This window comes from Mustela erminea, chromosome 12 (assembly GCF_009829155.1).
Source record: "Mustela erminea isolate mMusErm1 chromosome 12, mMusErm1.Pri, whole genome shotgun sequence".
NCBI lineage: Eukaryota > Metazoa > Chordata > Mammalia > Carnivora > Mustelidae > Mustela > Mustela erminea.
In genome coordinates this window covers 9525584-9544740 of record NC_045625.1, presented here as the reverse complement: position 1 = coordinate 9544740, position 19157 = coordinate 9525584, and the positions used below count along the sequence as shown (strand labels likewise).

The following is a 19157-nucleotide window of genomic DNA, read 5'->3' as shown; positions in this document are numbered from 1 at the left end:
ATGTTGTAACTCCCATTCTAGAGATGACAGAAACTACGACTGAAAGGAGAAGGCATTTTTCCAAGGTGACACTGCAGGCAACTGATAATGCTGGGATTTAAATCTAGTCCTGACCACAGACTAGGGCTCTTCCCCCAGATCCTTTTGTGGCCCTTTTCCTTTAAGTGAATACACATGTCAGAATCTGATGAATTAAAGTTTGGCTTTTTGCCTTTGGAAATAATGTGTGGGAAAGGAGCTGATGATCTTGATTATCTTTCCAAAGCACTGCTTTTTTTTTTTTACTTTGGGAATTTGTGGACTTACTGATGATGTTCACCTGGGAAAATTCCTGCCTTGGATCTTGGCTGCAGTTGGGCTACTTACTGGGTTTCCTAAAGCTAGACTCACCCTTTTGTTCCTGGGAAGGTACTGTAGGCAAACACAAACTAGACATCTGCACAGAATTCTTATTTTAGTAACTTCTATTAGAAATATACAATACAAAGTGCATGGTTCAAAGAGTGTCCATAACTTGATTTTTCCACAAAGTCTACACATGCATGTAATCAGTGCCCAGATCAAGAAATGAAACCTTACCAGCATCCCTAGACTCCCAGCAATCACCACAGCCTCCTCTCCCCACAGACACCCACCATCATTACTTCTACACAATAGATTATTGTGTATTTTTGGAAGGCATTTACACTCATCACTGTAGCTCCAACATTATTTTTGTGTATTTCTAAACATTATATAGTAGAATAATACAGTATGGACCTTTCCCCCTGTTCTGAACCTGGCTTCTTTTTGAGCAGCCTCATTATTTTTATTTCTATGAGAAGAACCAGGAAAAGCAGCCCCAGGAAGAAAGACACTAAAGATTTTTATGTTTTAAGAATCAACATTATAAATAAGTATTTTTTTTAACCATTTTAGATATTTAGCATTTTGTGTTTGTGAGGAGGCTGAAATAGGTCCAGAAAGGAGAAAGGTGGGTTCTGTGGTTTTGGTTCAAAGTTCCTGGGTGCTAATTCATCCGATTAGTCTGTTAGGATCACCATCATCCTAGTACTGCGTGTTTACTGAGGCCTTGCTACGGGCCAGGTACCTTCCTAAGTACTCTGCATGTGTGAGGGCACTTCATTCCCACATCTGTGAGACAGAGACCATTGTCTTCAGTTTACCAATGAGGAAAGTGAGGCTCTGAACCATCGGCCTGTGGTGATGCAGCTAATAAAGGAGCCGGGGTTTAAACCCCAGCTTCTAGCTCCAGAGTCTGTCCACTGCATGTTCCACTAATGGCTCCCATTTCCAGAAAGTCTGTCACCTGCCAGGCCCTGTGCTGAGTGCTTCACGTGGCCCATCTGACTTGTTCCCCTAGGCAATCTGAAGAAGTTGGTGCTACAGATACTCCTGCGTAGACACAATGGAATCGAGGCTTGGCGAGAGAAGTCACTTGGCTAGCTACTGGCAGAGCCACGATTCAGAGCTGCTGCGAATCTGGCGCCCCGTCTGACTTACTCAGCTCTCCTGTAAGCGTGCGTCAAGCTCCGGGCAGTCAGGCTGGGGAGGGATATTTGTAAAGGTTTTTTTTTTTTTTTTTTAAATTTGCAGAGATTTCTGAGGTTTATTACAAATTAGCCACACTAACACCAACACTGCAAAAGCCTTTATTATGAGACACATAGAGAGCATCTGTGAGAAACCTCTCATCAGCGGGCCTGAGCTGCAGTGCAAACCTCCTCCCTTCACACACAGGCAGACAAGGCCTAGGAAGGGGCGGTGTGGCAGAGGCCGGTGGCGGAGCCAGGGTACAGGTCGGCTCCCTGACTAAGCCTGGCATCCATGCCTGCTCCCCACTCCTCCCAGTGTCCTTTTGTAGGCAGCAGGTGCACTTAAGTCGGCCAGACCAGCTTTCTGCTCCCGACACCACCACCTCCCTGCTGTGTGAGCTCAGGCATCAGACATTACCTCTCTGGTACCTCATTTACCTTCTTTGCTAAATGGCGAAGGTACAAATACCTACCTTTGCTCAGTAGTGTATGTGAAGCACTTAGCACGATGCCTTATACACAGACGTACCTATAAATGACAGCCGTGACCATGATGATGCTGTAATACTGACTACTGTGACACTTTTTCTACTCCCGTTATGTGTCAGTCAAAACAGAAATTTAGCACTTAATTGGAACAAATTAATCCAAATATTAATTGAGTTAATTCTGGATTATTTGCTGAAGATCCAAATATAACTTCTAAGATCATTAAAAAGCTTCCTGAACAAAGGCATGAATGAATAAGCAATGAATTCACCTGAGCAAAAAAAGGCAAGTGGCAAAGCTACAGAGCAGTTCTAAGGATAGCAGGTAAGAGAATTATAGAATGGTGAGAATGATGGGACTTCACAGAAGTCAATCAGTTTGAAAAGAGTCTCAAGTTAGCTCTATTTCTAATCTGCTTCATAAAAAAGAAGACAAGACAAGCACTCAGGTGGGGGAAAAGGAGGTACTTTCCATTTCACTGTTTAAACATTTTCTTTGAAAACAAATCACCATTAGTCATTCAGGTCACATAAAAGCCGGATCTTGTTTCTTTTCCCGTTTCTATGCTGGCCACGGATACAAAGGGCCCAGTCCCTCATCAGTTCATGCACTTACCTAACTGGACATCGGTTGTGAATCGTAGTCTGTGGATCATGCTGACTTTGAACGACTTGTAATGGTGGCTGCTAAGCATATCCTGTACTGTAGCTATGTCAATTTGTGAATCTTCCTCAAAAACTCCGTCTGCCCTTGAACCTGGGGAGGAAAAAACACTTTAACACATAAAGATACATGAGGCTTGGCAAATGGTGTCTGCTTAAAATGCTTTGGGATAAATTAAAATAATATGGGCTATTTAATTTCGAGAAGAAAAGGCTGAGCGATGACTTAATAATGCCATTCCAGTAAACAGAGAATGGTAGCATATTCATCATTCAACAATTAATTCCACAAACACTGCCTATTCTATGGCAGGCCCTTGGCTGGGCAGCAGGGATATGCAAGGACAGAAAGACTGCTGCTTGCCAGAAGCTCTCCATCTCCACGAGAGTAAGTTCAGAGCACAAAAGCATGGGCGGTCACACTTCTTGTTTCTTTCCCTCATAATAATTTTTCCAATCATAAAAGTAATCCAAGCTCTTGAAGAATTCTTGCGCTTTCCAAGATTCTCAAACTGTTCATTGGTTTCCCGTCTTGTGCCCCACAGTCTCCACGGGTGCGGGCATGAGTCTGCTCCCGCTTTTAACAGTCTCCTCACTGGCCTTCTGGGCACCAGGCACTCTGTGCAATCTAGCCACCACAGGACTTTCGGATTCATACAGCTTTCTGAAGCTTTGATCATTTATTCACTTGCTCGATGTCTAGGGAGAGCTTTGTGCATGCTCAGTACTCTGATACATGATACTGGGGACAAATAAGAAGGCTGGTGCTCGAAAATCCTCCCTGGCTTCGCATGGCCTCCTGGATGGGGCACTGTTTCCAGCCAAGCAATGAAGGCTGCCCATAATCTGGCTGAGACATAATTTTTCTATTTTACATTGTCATTTCTCATCCACACCTTCTTGCAGCGCCTCCCAAACTCCTCAGACTGCACACAAGTCCAGGTTTTTCTATTTCTGGGCCTTTCCTCATGTGGTAGCCTAGAACGTCCCTTCCAACCTTAACCTGTACTTGCCAAAACTCCACCCAGGGCAGCTCCAACTCCGCCTCCTTCTGAATTCCATAGCAGCTGGTTTATACTGGACCCTGGAGCCAGGGAGACCCAGGGTTCAATTTCCAGCTCTGCCTCTAACTTGCTGTATGATATTGGGCAAGTGACTTTCTCTCTCTGAACCTCAGTTTTTACCAGGCACAGAATGCCAAAATGTATTTGAAGACTGTAACACATAATACACTTAATAAAAGAGCAATCATGATTATTTTTATTCTGTCACAGAGGACCACATATATTCAGCCTTTCACTTAAATTGTTGAGTGGTTGTTCTAGCCTAATTCGGAAGCTTTTTTTTTTTTTTTTAAAGATTTTATTTATTTATTTGACAGACAGAGATCACAAGTAGGCAGAGAGGCACGCAGAGAGAGAGAGAGAGAGGAGGAAGCAGGCTCTCTGCCGAGCAGAGAGCCCAATGCGGGGCTCGATCCCAGAACCCTGGGATCATGACCTGAGCTGAAGGCAGAGGCTTTAACCCACTGAGCCACCCAGGCGCCCCTAATTTGGAAGCTTTTTGACAATAAAGTTTCTCATTCATTTCTGTATCTCTGCAAGCAGTACAGGCAGCTGGTATGCTCTTGCTAAATTTTGCTAAATTAAAATAAAATAAAATAGGAACCAATGTGGGGGCACCTGGGTGGCTCAGTGGGTTAAACCTCTGCCTTCAGCTCAAGTCATGATCCTGGGATCGAGCCCCACATCAGGCTCTCTGCTCAGTGGGGAGATTGCTCCCCACCCCACCTCACCTGCCTCTCTGCCTGCTTGTGAACTCTGTCAAATAAATAAATTAAATTAAAAAAAAAGAAGAAAAGAACCAGTATGTATGAGTGTTTACGATACATCAGGCATGGTGCTAAGGGCTTTACACATGCACTTAAGCATTTTTCCAAATTACACAGATGAGGAATCTGAGGCTTTGGGAAGTAAAGTCATGTGCCCAGGGCCACAGTAAGCAAAGATAAATCATCTCCTGTCCCCCAGAGTTTAAAATGAGGTCTCCTGAAGGTGAGCTGCTGGGACGGGAGCACCCGTACAGCAGAGGCCGACCAGAGCAGGGTGCTCTAAGCCTTGTGTGGAACACCCAGCGACGGCCCACAGGGAAATCCAGAGAGAACTCCTTGGGATAGAGCTGGAGGAATGGAAAACTCTAGATTTGGGTATAAAACAGGAAAATTCTGTTACATAAATGTCAGTCTGACAATTATACGTTTTTCCTCTCCATAGTTACTGCTTACAGGGTAAGCTTTTAAGTCAAAGTTAGTTTCTGATGACTTTACATTGAACTCATTTATTAGGAACTGTGAATTTGGTTTCCAAACCCTACAATTATTCCCAGCTAGAGTAACTCCAGCCCCTACAATAATGTTCTCCTCACCTGCACTGGGTCATTCACTCGATGCCATCCACAGAATGGCATGGTCATTCACTGGGCCTGTGATACGGTCCCATTTTTGAGTATTTGTGCATATTGTCCTCCTGCCCAGGTCACCGGTCTCCCCACTTCACTCTCTCCTGACCTGTATCTCCAAGTCTCCACCCTGTTCTTCCTGAAGGGCTTAGATCAACTGACACTCCAGGGAAAGCTTCCCTGACCCTGGGCCCCCAAGTCTAACACAGCTCCTTTTACCACTGCACCAGCATTTTCCTGCAGAATGCTGTCACAGCTGATCACTATCTGTCTCTGCCCCAAGAGAGCAGGCAGAGTGACTGTTTTACTCACAATTACAGCCTAGACCCTACCAGTGCTACCACGTCCAGAACAAAGCAAGTGCTTGATGAAAATTTACTGGATGAGTGTGAACTGCTGTGTCCACAGGAAGGTGTAGATCAGAGAGGCTGAGTGACTTAACGAACATCATATTGCTAGGATCAGAAGAGTTACACTCAACACCTGTAAGGGACATTAGGTAACCTTGCTACCTTTCTCTGGACACCTGTAATTTTGGACAGAGGCGTCATGGTTGCAAGCACTTCTATCTTCTGGGTAATGTCCATCTCTTAAACCAAGAGGCTGGCTAGAGTTTCCAGAGTTTCAAATAATCATCCACTTTCCCCAACACACACTTTACTGAAACAGAACTGCAAAGATGTTTATTTCTATTTTCAGAACCTTTTAAATTGGAGAACTGTGGAGAATTTTGGTGAGATATTAAAATCCCTTCCTATTTTAAAAATCAGTTAAAGCCATCTTATCTGAGAAAACGCCATTATTAGATACAACTCACCTCAAGAACTTCCGTTTTCTTTACTAATTAGTATTTTCTAAATATTGCAGGTATTTGATTTGGAAAGGGGTAACAGCTCATTATGCTAAAATGCCAATTACTAAAAAAAAAAAAAAACCCACACTTAAGAGTTTTACATTTTATGATGTTGGATTAAAACCAATTTAAAAATTACTATAACGTGACATATAATTTTTTACTGAGCAATTTCAATGCCAGCTGCTAATAAAGCATCTTAGCTGTAAATGATAATTCAGATGCTTTTAGATAAAGTGGTGCATAAATATGGCTGGAAATTGATTTAGCTTCTTACAGAAGCTACTGAAGAATGACATATTTTGTTTAATACACCAGCTAATGTAGTCCTAAAAGCTCAAACAAGTGCCAGTTTTCACTCCTAAATTTGCTGTGGGAGATTAATGAAAACTTTATATTTTGCTGAAATGTTAATAATGGGCAGATGAGATGATAGGATTTTAGTAGAGGTCTTAAAGCTATGGAATAACCAGCAAGGCTTGTCAATTTCCTTATATTAATTTTGTTCAAGACTTATATAGCTGGAGCTGGCTCAACACACTAATGCTTCTTGCATTGACCTTCTACTCCCCAACAGTGTAAATTCATATCCCATTTGGGGATTTAAGCCCCCCTGATACTTAGGTAAGTCCTGAGCCTTGCCCCAGATGACAAGGGCTGTGTTTGCATTAGAAGAGCAACAACACCTGGGGGAGTAGGGAGTGAACGAATACTCCTGTGTTCGCCTCCAGTACGTGCTGCCCACCCCCAAGCAGGTCATCTGCTGAACTTCTGGTCTCGGAGTTACACAGCCATTTTTCAAAGTAGGCTCAGGAGTGCCCTTGCTTGGAGGGGAATGTGTACACATATAGATCAGTCAGCCATCTAACCTGCAACTACTCTCCCCATGCCAGTGGGATGCTAGATTATGGAGGCACGCTGGTAAGGATAAGGCAGGGTTCCTGATCTTCAGAAGCTTACAGATTTGGTAGGAACACAAAGAAAATAGTATGAGGCAGAAGCGGTGCACACAACAGACAATTTATATCTAAAAAACATCTGAAGCAGAGTAGTGTACCAAAAGCATGTTTTGGACTAGAGAAGTTCAAAGACTTTGCATGTAAACCTTTACTGTTTGTATCCTTCCAGAAAGGAGTGAACCCAACCATACGCAGGCACAATACCATTTGTGTGTCAAAATTATTACTGTATATCAACTTCACATCAAAAACCCACTTCTGTTAGAGAAGACATTTTTATCTATTTAAGGTAAAAAAAAGAGAGAACCAGACTGTTTTAGAAATAAACATACCAGGAAAAAAAAAAAAAAAAAAACCCATCCCAAACTGTTAATTTAATTGAAACATAACCCTTTGGTATTTTGTTAAATGAGCAATTAAAAAGGTCACAAGCAATTAAATGAAACAAAAGCCACACTGTGTTCATCTACATTAATGCTGAACTGGGTCTCCTTCTGAATGACAAGATAAATTGTAATGGTGCCTTCAAAGACTTCACAATGTATTTTGTCAAAGTCGGGAGTGTTAATGTCTCTATGTGCCATGGATTACCATAATGTATCGTGTCAAAACGCTCGAGCTGCAATAACTCAAAGATGTATTGTGATAGATCAAATTTTGGGGTGGGGCCTAAAAGTGACTTGAGCACCAATGTGCTCAGATGGACTGACACCAGGCTCCAGAAGAATGACAGAAAGCCCATTTGCAATTTGTAAAGGTTTGGGGACAAAATCTAAGCGAGGAAGGAGCCTAGCTATCGAAAGGAGAGAATGAGAAAGGAGGAAACAGGAATGGCACCTATCTTAGTGGCAAAGTCAGGCTTTGACAAGAGGGGGTTGAGGGAAGGAGGAGGCAGGCAACTTCTAGGGCCTGCGGCAAAGAAAGAAAGAGGAGGTGCTGAGGGTGCCCAGGGCTGGGAAGTAGCCTTGGACTTAACATTGGAAAGAATATGGAACATAGAGTTCAGAGATGTGGGACAAAACTTAACTCTGACATCAAGGGTCACAAGTGGGTCAAACCCTACCCAAGATTCCATTAAAAAAAAAAAAAAGATTTTATTTATTTATTTGACAGAGAGAGCCAGAGCAAGAGAGGGAACACAAGCCAGGAGTGGGAGAGGGAGAAGCAGGCTTCTCACCGAGCAGGGAGCTGAATGTGGTGCTCAATCCCAAGACCCAGGGATTATGACCTGAGCTAAAGGCAGATGCTTAACGACTGAGCCACCCAGGTGCCCCAAAGGTTCCATTTTGGGGAAGAGGGAGAACTGGGAAAAATCCGTCGAACTTGAGTCCACATTCCTTCCACTGTGCTCCTCCTTCCCCTCCCATCTCACCACCTTCCTACAGGCAGCAGCAAGGAGACAGACAGGTAGGTAACTGTAAACTCTGAGTCAGGGGTTCTCAAAGTACAGTCCAGGACCCAGTGGAGGGGTGATCCCCAAGAAGCATTCCAGGGGTCCATTATCTCAATATTAACAGTAAGACCTTATTGGCCCTTTTCATGCCTATTATCTTATAAAGGCACAAAGTAACAACAAGTGCACAAGTTCAATGATATCATTCTGATTCCACATTGTAACTAACCTTTAAGAATCAATCACTTGAGCTTTGGCATATTAAGGAAAATTAATATCCACTATTTCTGAAAAGGCTGTTGAAATACTCCTACCTTTTCCAACCACATATCTATGTTAGGGCAAATTTTCTTCACATATTACAAGTGAATAGCAGACTGAATGCAGTAGATATGAAAATCAAGATGCCTTCTATAAAGCCAGACGTTATATAAATCTGCAAAAGTATATATATAAAACGGTGCTCACCGGTTCAGGTGATTAGTCAATGATTTATCTTCCTGATGGAGCAAAAATAAGTGCTCTTAAGAGAAAGAAAATGGAAAACAAAAGAAAATATAGCTATTTTTCATAAAAATTTGTTAACATGTAATGGATTTATTATTACTTTTTAGTGAATTCATAAATACTTAAATTTTTCTCGGTTTTTATTCCCAATAAGTAGATATAACCCAATAAACAAAAGCTCTTTGGGGTCCTCAATAATTTTTAGGAGTGTAAAGAGGTCTAAGACAAGAAGCTTGAGACCCACTGCCTTTACTGGTCCTTATGCCGTGCTTGGATGCCTATCTGGACAATCATTTTAAGATACAGAAGTATAGTTACAGCTATGTATGTGCAACACACCTGAAAACAAACACAAACAGAAAGCAGGGACATACATTACAAGAATAACAGACTTGCTGTCAGGTGATCAGATCAAGGCTAATTATAATTAATACTGTTCTACATTTAAAAAGTGTTTTTGTGTATGTGATTTCACTGAAACTGAGGGAGACACTTAAGAGGTACATACATGACCTCCTTTCAGAAAAATGGGCGCTAATCTTTAAATCAAAGCTCAGATGAACTCACAGTATGCTACCGGCAGATGTCTTATGTTCATAGATACAAATCACACAGGACTTCAAACTTCATTTTATGGTTCAGTAACTCTTAGACCAAGTCAAAAAGCTTGAATGTAGTTATAAGTTAAAGCAACTTCAATCTCCCTTCCCCAAAAACATCTACGCCAACTCTACGACTCAACCAGAAGACGATGGCCTTTGTTACAACCTCACCTTTAAACTCTCTATAGCTCGATGATATGGATGACTGATCCTAGCAGGTTCACAAATAGTCACTCAGCACCAACCACAGCTGTGGGTCTGTGCTAGTGCTTCAAGAACACAGGAGGATGGCAGGATTCTCAGACGATGGAAAGGGGACAGGCAATCCAGGGTGGGAAAAACATGAAGTCCATAAAGTGGGAGCAAGTGTTTGCATTTGGTTGGAGCAAAGAGTGTGTGAAGGGGAATAGTGGAAAATAAAATGGTCAGAGGTGGAGGGGTTTCAATTCTTCAAAGGCAGAGACATTACCCATGTCAGGGCCTGGCACACAATAAAATACTGCTGTACAAATAACAGACTAAATGAAGAGGAAATAGAGGTGCTTAGGTGGCTCAGCCGGTTAAGGGTCGACTCTTGATTTCAGCTCAGATTGTGCTCTCAGGTCCTAGGATCAAGTCCTGTGTCAGGCTCTGACCAGAGAGTCTGCTTGAGGATTCTCTCTCCTCTCTCCTCCTGCTCATGGGCATGCTTCCCCACTCTCCCGTCTCTCAAAAAAGAAATCTAAAATAAATAAATAAATAAATAGGAAATAAATCATCTTCTACCCCATTACTCTTTTTTTTCTCCCCCAACATGGGGCTTGAACTCACAACCCCGAGATCAAGAGTCACATGCTCCACCAACTGAGCCAGCCACGCACCCCTGCCCTTCTCTATCTCAATGCCTTATTGCTGTTGCCCACATGGAATAGTTCCTGCTTCAGCTAAACTGGACTTTGCTCAAGTTATACCATTTGGCCAGAATGTCCCTCCCACTTTTTAAAATGTACACACTTACTTCAAGGTCTAGTCTAGAATCTTCCCTGATCCCTCCCCTGAAACCCTATAGTTCTGAAGGGTCTAATGATAAGTGTGATAAACATCTGCACTTCCCTTCTAGACAATGAGCTCCTTTGAGAGCAGAAACGTTCTGTCCTACAGAGCACATAGTAGATATTCAAGCCTGATGCAACACAGGTTAACCCGAATTTGGGGGCGCCTGGGTGGCTCTAAGCATCTGTCTTCGGCTCCGATCATGATCTCAGAGTCCTGGGATTGAGTCCCGCATCGGGCTCCCTGCTCGGCAGGAAGCCTGCTTCTCCCTGTCCCACTCCCCCTGCTTGTGCTCCCTCTCTCGCTGTGTCTCTGTCAAATAAATAAATAAAATCTTAACAAAACAAAACAAAACAACAGTACCCGAGTTCAAAAACCATCCCTGTATTTACCTTGGTTAATAGAACCTAATATACGATTACTAGTTTTCCATTCAGATAACCCACCAAACTGGGATCCTGCCTCAACAACTACAAGGGCAGCTAACATTTACTGAGTGTTTACCATATGCCAGACGCCATGCTCTGCACTTTAAATATGCTATCTCATTTAATTTCCCCAATGCCCTTTTGTTGCCTATTATTATCCCCTTTCTTACAGGTGAGGAAAATTGAGGCTTAGAATATCATCCCGTTAGCACAGCCGTACAAGTAGCACAGACTGGAGCTAGGCGCCGAACCCATGCCTGTCTAATTCCAAAAATGTGCCCTTAATCACCACAAAATGCTTTGGTTAAAAATGTCCCTTTGATGGGCTGCGAGTGTCCAAATCCATGGGCCAAAACAGTATCTAAGGAGAACACAATCATGTCTGGCTTTGCCAGAACAAAGAATCGGGGATAAAACCTAATTCTCTTCACTCTGTCTATAAGACTCAAAGCTGGCTGCATAAGTGAGTCGGAGAGAAAAACTCTCCCTTTGCTTTCTACATCCATCACATCTTTTTTTTCCAAAGGCCTTTTAAGTCCCTAAAGCCTCATAAGCTCCAAACTTCTCTTCTATTAAACACTTCCCTTTGGCTACTAGTCATTTTTTGCTGGTCTCTAAAAAACAATCAATAGGTGATATAGTATAACACACACATGCGCGCACGCCCTCTGCGGTAATCTCGCCAAAGCCGTCAGGATCACACGGTAGGATATGCCCTTCACTGAACGCTCCATGCTACAACCAGGGTAGGGATCCTTGCTGTCAGGGCCTAATTGATTAAACTCTCGGAGTCAGAGCCTTTCCACAGGGAGATTTCAGACCCTCAATAAATCAGGGTAATCTTGTTTTATGAGGTGATCAGAAAGAAACAGTTTCCGGTTTGCAGAATTTCTAAAAAGAGCAGAACATGGAACCAGGGCCTCTAGGCTCTGCTTTCTAGACCCTGCGCATTCCTCAGTCCTCACTTCAAGCTCCTTCTCAAGGCCTTCAGATGAGCAGTCCCTTGGACCGGGACCTTCCTTCTCTTACTGACTATCTCCTTTTTCTTCTTCCTCAAGAAAGCCTTCTCCTCCTCCCACAGCTCCAGACACCTGCTAGCTACTCTTTTATACCCTCTGTGGCACCTGTCACAACTGTGGGCTCCATGATGTGGGGCTCCACTCTACCGTGTCAGCACAGTGACTGGCCTATAGGAGGACACCACCACTGCTTAGGGGATGATTAAACAAATGTGTGCCAAGAATGAAACCAACTACCTTTTAGAGGATAAAGCGTGACCAGCCAAGGGTCTGAACCACTGGTCCATTACAGGTTTGCTCACGAGTTAGGCTGATGACAGAATTCCTATCACTTTCTCTTCCTCCAATGTATCTCTGTTACTGTTGAAAACACAGTAAAAGGAGCAGGGGCAGTTTTGACAATTTACATGACAAAATACCTTAGAACTGTAATATCTGATCAACACTGAGGTCTCTCTCTCTCTCTGACTCCAGAGTCAGAGACTGAGGGCACATAAGCTCGAAGGACCCCATCTCCCATCAGGGAGTCACTGCAGAAATGTCACCTGAGGCATTACCAAGCCATCAGTCAGGGCCAGCAGAGTGGATTCTGGGGCCAGGAGCCTACCAGAGGGATGCAAATCCCTGTGCCCTCACTTAAAGCCCATACAGGGTTTGTGGCTCGTCAGACATGTTTCCTTACTGCTCTAATGTACCAGTGTATCGCTTAATGAAAGTTCTTAATTGTAATTCAATTAATTACATACACAGAGTCCCCAATTACATTTTCCAATAAGACATTGGCTGTGGTACAGGTCTAAATGCACTTAACCAATTTCAATATATTAAGACCAATTTCCCTTGAATACTAATTACTACCGAATGATAAAATGAAAAGGGGGGGGACTTTCAAGAAAGGGGGAGAGCGAAAAATGCAATTCATGTTGAATTTTTCAGCCCACAGAGACTGCAATTCAGACATTCATTACTGAAGAAGTAGGTGTGGACAGGGCATGAGTTTGTCTCTGGTACAGGTCAGCACTGGTTTGGGCCCAAGGTACCACCTACCCCTTGGTGCTGGCCATTGCCAAAAGGGGCCTGTGGGAAGTCTAAGAGCTAGTGGGAAAACAGGAAGAACAGGGAGGGAAAAGGCCATCACATAAACATGCACAGACTAGCTGTGGTGTCTCAGGTACACGGACAGACAAATACTGGGCCTGGCCAACACTTGCCTGTGCATACATACCACTGTGCTCTTGGTACACACATTCTCTTCTAATCTTCCTAACAGCCCTACAGGATAGGGATTACCATCACATTTTACAGATGGGAAAATGAAGTTCACAGAGAAGGACTTGTCCAAGGTCACACAGTGCCAGCAAATACCACACCTTGTGCACCACAACACATTACCAACCAGTTCGCATTAACCAGAAAGCAAGAGGTGCAAACACACAGGTATTCCTACATTGGGGACAATGTTTCTGTTTCATTTAAATTCTGTTAGCATGCCGCAAAGCAGGGAGCTGTCACCCGTATCTACGTGGAAAAACCTTCACCCGTTCAAAAATTCCCTATAGTGAACACTTTCCCCCGACCAAAGTCAGAAACGTAACTGGCTTTCGGCAGTAATTCAACCTAAAATCCAAACCATGAACACCACAGGTCATTTCTATTTGCAAATAGAGTTTATTTGCACAATCACATTTTTTTCTGCACTTGAAGACGGCTGTTGTGCTATATAATAAAAGAGGCTTAAAGCCTTGGTATTTAAGTCACATGATAGAAATTGGAGAGATTAGTAATCTGTAGCTGAAGAAAGCCTCCAGAAGCCAAACAGAACCACCCGGGAGTCTCCAGGGCTGGCACAGAGCACACACAGGAGGAGGGATCAGCCCACTATGAAAAAGCCCTGGGAAGAGGAACTAGAAACACATCAGGATTAGCAAACAGTCATTCACTGCCTATGGTTGCTTCCTGCCTTCCTCTTTATTTAGTGTTATTGGGGGAGGGGGAGGTAATGGGTTGGGGGCGTAGCCCAAGTACCTCCAAGAAGAAACATATGGGTATTGACGCTCACTCAACTCCCAACTTGTCTTTAAAAGCTTTCATGTACTTGTCCCCTGGAGTCCTAGTGAGAAGCCTGCTGATGCCAGGGACTTGGGAGGCTCACTCCATCCAGGGTAATGAACCATACCTGGCCACAGGCACCAGGATGGTCCCTGCCCTGGGGAGGGGTGGTGGTGGTCACAACCCAGTGTGGGGGTGGTCAATCCGTCCAGTGGAATCACTGTTCAGACTGAGGTAAGGAGAAACTCTTCCTGGATACAGGAAGCTACCTCCTCTTCCGGTCTTTAAGGGGAAACCAAAAGAGCTGGAAGAGGCCCTCCACAGACTGAGACCCAGAGATACTCTCCCCTGCCACAGGCCACTTATCTAGGTGACTGTCCACCTTGAGTTCAGTAAGGCACTGAAATAAGGAAGATTTCCTTGAAAAGGAAAGGAGATTAAAGGAGATTGACATGATGTCTAGAGAACTGAAGACTCTCTGTATGGCAATTTCTACTAGGAAATAAAATAATCAGATTCAACTGTTGCACTAGACTTACTGCACAGAAGACCCAGTTTTCCAGCCCCCACCCCTGATTATTAGTCATACAATCACTTCAAATCACCCCTCAAAGTCTAGTTTCTTCTAAAGAATAAGGATGATGAGCACAACGCCTAAAAGTTCATTACAATGATAGTTCTTATATCTCACTTAATCTTCAAAAAACCCTTGTGAAATAGATTCAACCACCTCCATTTACAGAGGAAACTGAGGTTCAGAGAAGTGACATGGTTCGTCTGATGCCAAAGGCTGCAGAGGCATAGTGTTTTTAAAGCACTATGCTGAACTACAACAAGGGCAGACTCTCGAGTGATCAAACAGTAAAGACACATGGTCTGACATTTTGTTGGTACTCCATAAAGCCAGTTTAATTTCAGGTTTAATTTTCCCGATGATGGAAAATTCCCGTTTCTCTCTTAAAGTTGTACAAAGAATAAGTTGGTTCACGCTGCGTTTTTCTTCTAAGGACCTGGCCAGTCTACCTATGTGTGATCAGGGGTAAGAGAAAAGGTCACTGGTAACATTTGGCACAAAGGAAAGTGAGGCTCAGTTTGATGCCAGAATTTATAGATGCTTAGACAAGAATGGAAGTCTTCTACCATTACATCCTCTCCATAATGTACTCATGCCTTCTGGTCTGATTCCAGCTTCTGGCAGACAGTTGGCTGAAGGATGAGGTAGATTATCAGACAAGAATCCAAACTGGAAAGCTCAAGGACTTTGGCTTGTCATTTTCTTATTTAGGCCAAGATCCAAGCACAAATGTTAGCTCTCAGTCCCTAGGCAGAAACTCTTGTCATGTCAGCTTCATTAGCAAGCTTCTCTCTCATAGTGTATAAGACAATTGTCATCACAATTCTTAGGATTGAAAATTTAGGTTATTTCATCAACAGTCTCACGGTGGGCTTTGGAATCAGACAGCTGACTTAGAATTCTGGTTCTATCACTAGCTAGCTAACTTTGCACAAGTCACAACTGATCTCCACAATTAGAATAGTATCTTATTAGGGTAGTTGAGAAAATTATAAGAAAGCGTTTGCAAAATGTCTAGCATGATGCCTTACAAAAGAAGGCCTGAATAAGTAATTTAGGAAACATCTTTTGATGTGGTTGATGTAAAAAATTATGACTATCCCTTTTTGGAAGAAAAACAGGAAGGCTTATATCCATCCTTGTGGCAGTGTGCTCAATCAAACGGTTTTACTTATAAGGTACACATCTCTTCTGGGGCACCAAAGCACATTTGCTGGAAAGTACCCTGCTTCTAAGTTCTCTGGTCTTGTGACACAGACTTCCAGATCTGTCTCCTGTTCCTCCCTCCATTCTGTATCAGTTCCCCCCATCACACACCTCCTTGAGGGCCCCAACAGGTCTATAATTCCAGACCTCCACATCTGTGGCCCATCTGCTCTGTCGGCCACAGAATACTGCTCATTATTTATTAATTATAGTTGACGTTTATTGAGTGCTTATTATGTGCCAGGCACCATTCTAAGAGCTTTATGATTATTAAAACTCACTGAATCCTGTCAATCTTGTGAAGGCAGATAAACTACCCAAGAGAGGTTAAGTAAATTGTCCAAGGTCACACAGCCAGTAAGTGACAGACCCAGAATGTGAACCGAGGCAATCTGGCTCAATAGCGTATTCTCTTACACACTGCATAATAGATGCTCCTAATTTAGTTCACCTCCAAAATGGCTTTATGGACAGCAAGCTTGGCCTGATCAAAAATACCAACAGAAGCAAAAAATATTCTATTTCTGAAATATTTTTGTCTTCAATCCAACTTCTTAATATATAGCTATGGGAGAACAATATTTGTTTCACTGGGATTTCTACTTAATATTAAACAAAAGATTAAAAAGCCTCCTCTATAAAAGGAAGCTCGTGCTTAGAAGTGAAGTGAGAACAAGAGCCAAGATTTTAAAGCTTTATCTACCAACCCTTACAGTGCCTTTTTCCTAGGACGAGAGATAGACCTCATCTTTAAAAACAAACAACAAAACAAACAAAGATGAAAATTTAAAAAAAAAAAAAAAAAAACAACCCAACGTGAAATCATAGTATGTTATGAAATACCTTGGCACGGTTAAAAAAGAAAGAGGTGAATTTATATGTAGAGTGGCATGTGGACTGATGTGGAATAATCTCTACAATGTATTGTTGAAATGATAAAAGAAAGGGCGCCTGGAGGCTCTGTCAGTAAGTTAAGCATCTGCCTTCAGCTCAGATTACGATCCCAGGGTCCTGGGATCAAGTCCTGCATCAGGCTTCCTGTTCAGCAGGGAGCCTGCTTCTCCCTCTGCCCTTTCCCTCTGCTTATGCTTTCTCTCTCTGGCTAAATAAATAAATAAATAAAAGAAAAATGAACACTCTAATGGTAAGTTTGCTACCATTTGCTTCTAAGTAGGGGGAAGTATAAATGTGTGTGAACACTGTGTATGCGCGAGCATATACATGCCTGTGGGGGATACAGTCACATCCTTATACAGAGTATGCTTGTGTATACACAGATGATCCCTGGAAAGATATGGAAAAAACTGGGAACAACTGTTGTCTCTGGAAGGAGAATTAAGGGAGAGAAGAGAGACGAAGTTTTCACTACAGGCTCTTTGTTATCTGAAACATGAGTAAGTATCATGTGTCCAAAAAAATTTAGTAAGATGTTAACAAATAGCGCTTCATCTTAATCATCTGACAAAGAATCAACATTCTGAAATAGAATCTACCACAGAACTCCTGTCTGTGAATTAGAGTCCCCAGTTTGCTTTAGAGGAGAGTCTTTAAAGAATGTAAGAACATGACAGGAAGGGAGGGATTACCCATTTAAATCAGGTTAAAAAATATTAGATAAACAAGTTGCAAAGGGTAGTGTTGTTATAATTCACCCTTGGGTGTGCCGTGGTGTAGTACTATACATGGTTTGAGATTTCAAGTATCATAAGGATTGTTAAATTAAGAGCTTCTCTTACATATTTATTTTTTTTTAAGATTTTATTTATTTATTTGACACAGAGAGAGAGAGAGGCAGGCAGAGGAAGAGGGAGAAGCAGTCTCCCACTGAACAGAGAGCCTGATGCTGGGCTTGATCCCTGAGATCATGACCTGAGACGAAGGCAGATGCTTAACTGACTGAGCTACCCAGGTGCTCCAAGAGCTACTCTTATGTAGTTTTTATCTAAAGTTAAGTAAAGTAAATTTAACTTTACAGTTTAGTTAAGTAAACTTAACTTTACTATTTACTTTTTCTTCTTAGAAAGTCATGCATGCTCATTATAGAAACTCCGGAAAGTTTAAGTATAAAGGGGAAGGAAAATTAATTACCCAGAATATTGCCAACCAGAGGCAACCACTATTAATATTTTGGCATTTCCTTTTATTCTTTTTGTTTGTTTTGTTTTTACAAAGTTGATATTAGTCTGTATGTGTTATTTTGCTTCCCTGGTATTTTTCCTCCTTAATATTACATCAAAACTTACTTTTTCTGTTGTGAAAACTCTCGGTAAACACAACTTATAATGGCTGGATAACATTCTATACATCTCCTGAGATGATTATCCTTTTAATCTGTTATTGTGGCAAATTATCTTAATTTTTTTTTTTTTTTAAAGTAGGCTCCATGCCCAGTGCGTGGCTCGAACTTCCAACTGTGAGATGAAGACCTGACTTGAGATCAAGAGTTGGATGCTTAACCGACTAAGCCACCCAGGCAACCCTTGACTGGGTTTTTCTAAAGTCACAACAACCTTGAGCTCTTTAAATAAACCCAACATGGGGGAGTGCCTGGGGGGCTCAGTGGGTTAAGCCTCTGCCTTCGGCTCAGGTCATGATCTCAGGGTCCTGGGATCGAACCCCGCATCTGGCTCTCTGCTCAACGGGGAGCCTACTTCCCCCTCTCTCTCTGCCTGCCTCTCTGCCTACTTGTGTTCACTCATTCTCTGTCAAATAAATAAATAAAATCTTTTAAAAAAACCCCCAAAACTCCAACTTGGGAATGCTGTATTATTCCCTTAATATAATACTGGATTCAGTCCAATATTTTGTTTAGGATATTTGTATCTACTTACATTTTCTTTGTTGCATAGTATTTATTAGGGTTTGATAAAAAGACTGAGATAGTCTCTTAAAATGAAATGGAGAGTGTCACTTTTTTTCCTAGTCTTTGGAATAGCTGATGTAAGACGGGAGTTACTTCTTCCTTAAGTGTTTGATACAACTAGGCAGTGAAATCATCTGGGCCAGATTTTCCTTTGTGGGAAGGTTTTTTTTTTTTTTTTTTAAAGATTTTATTTATTTATTTGACAGAGAGAAATCACAAGTAGATGGAGAGGCAGGCAGAGAGAGAGAGGGAAGCAGGCTCCCCGCTGAGCAGAGAGCCCGATGCGGGGCTCGATCCCAGGACCCTGAGATCATGACCTGAGCCAAAGGCAGCGGCCCAACCCACTGAGCCACCCAGGTGCCCCTGTGGGAAGGTTTTTAATTGTGAATTCAATTTTCAAAATAGTTGTGAGTATACTCAAGTTTTCCATTTCTTCTTGTGTCAATTTTGGTAAGTTGAGTTTTTTTTTCTTTTTAAGGACTTTGTCCTTTTCATCTACATTTTCACAATTTTTGGTGTGGAGGCTTTC

At 42.4% G+C, this 19157-nt stretch overlaps 1 protein-coding gene across 1 annotated transcript in view; it reads right to left on the bottom strand.

The window, feature by feature from the left end:
• MAPKAP1 (MAPK associated protein 1) overlaps positions 1 to 19157 on the bottom strand; it is a 243964-nt gene that overhangs the window by 40919 nt on the left and 183888 nt on the right. Inside the window, 1 exon segment of the mRNA XM_032308575.1 lies at positions 2640 to 2780. Within this exon segment, the coding sequence (XP_032164466.1) occupies positions 2640 to 2780 (141 nt within the window).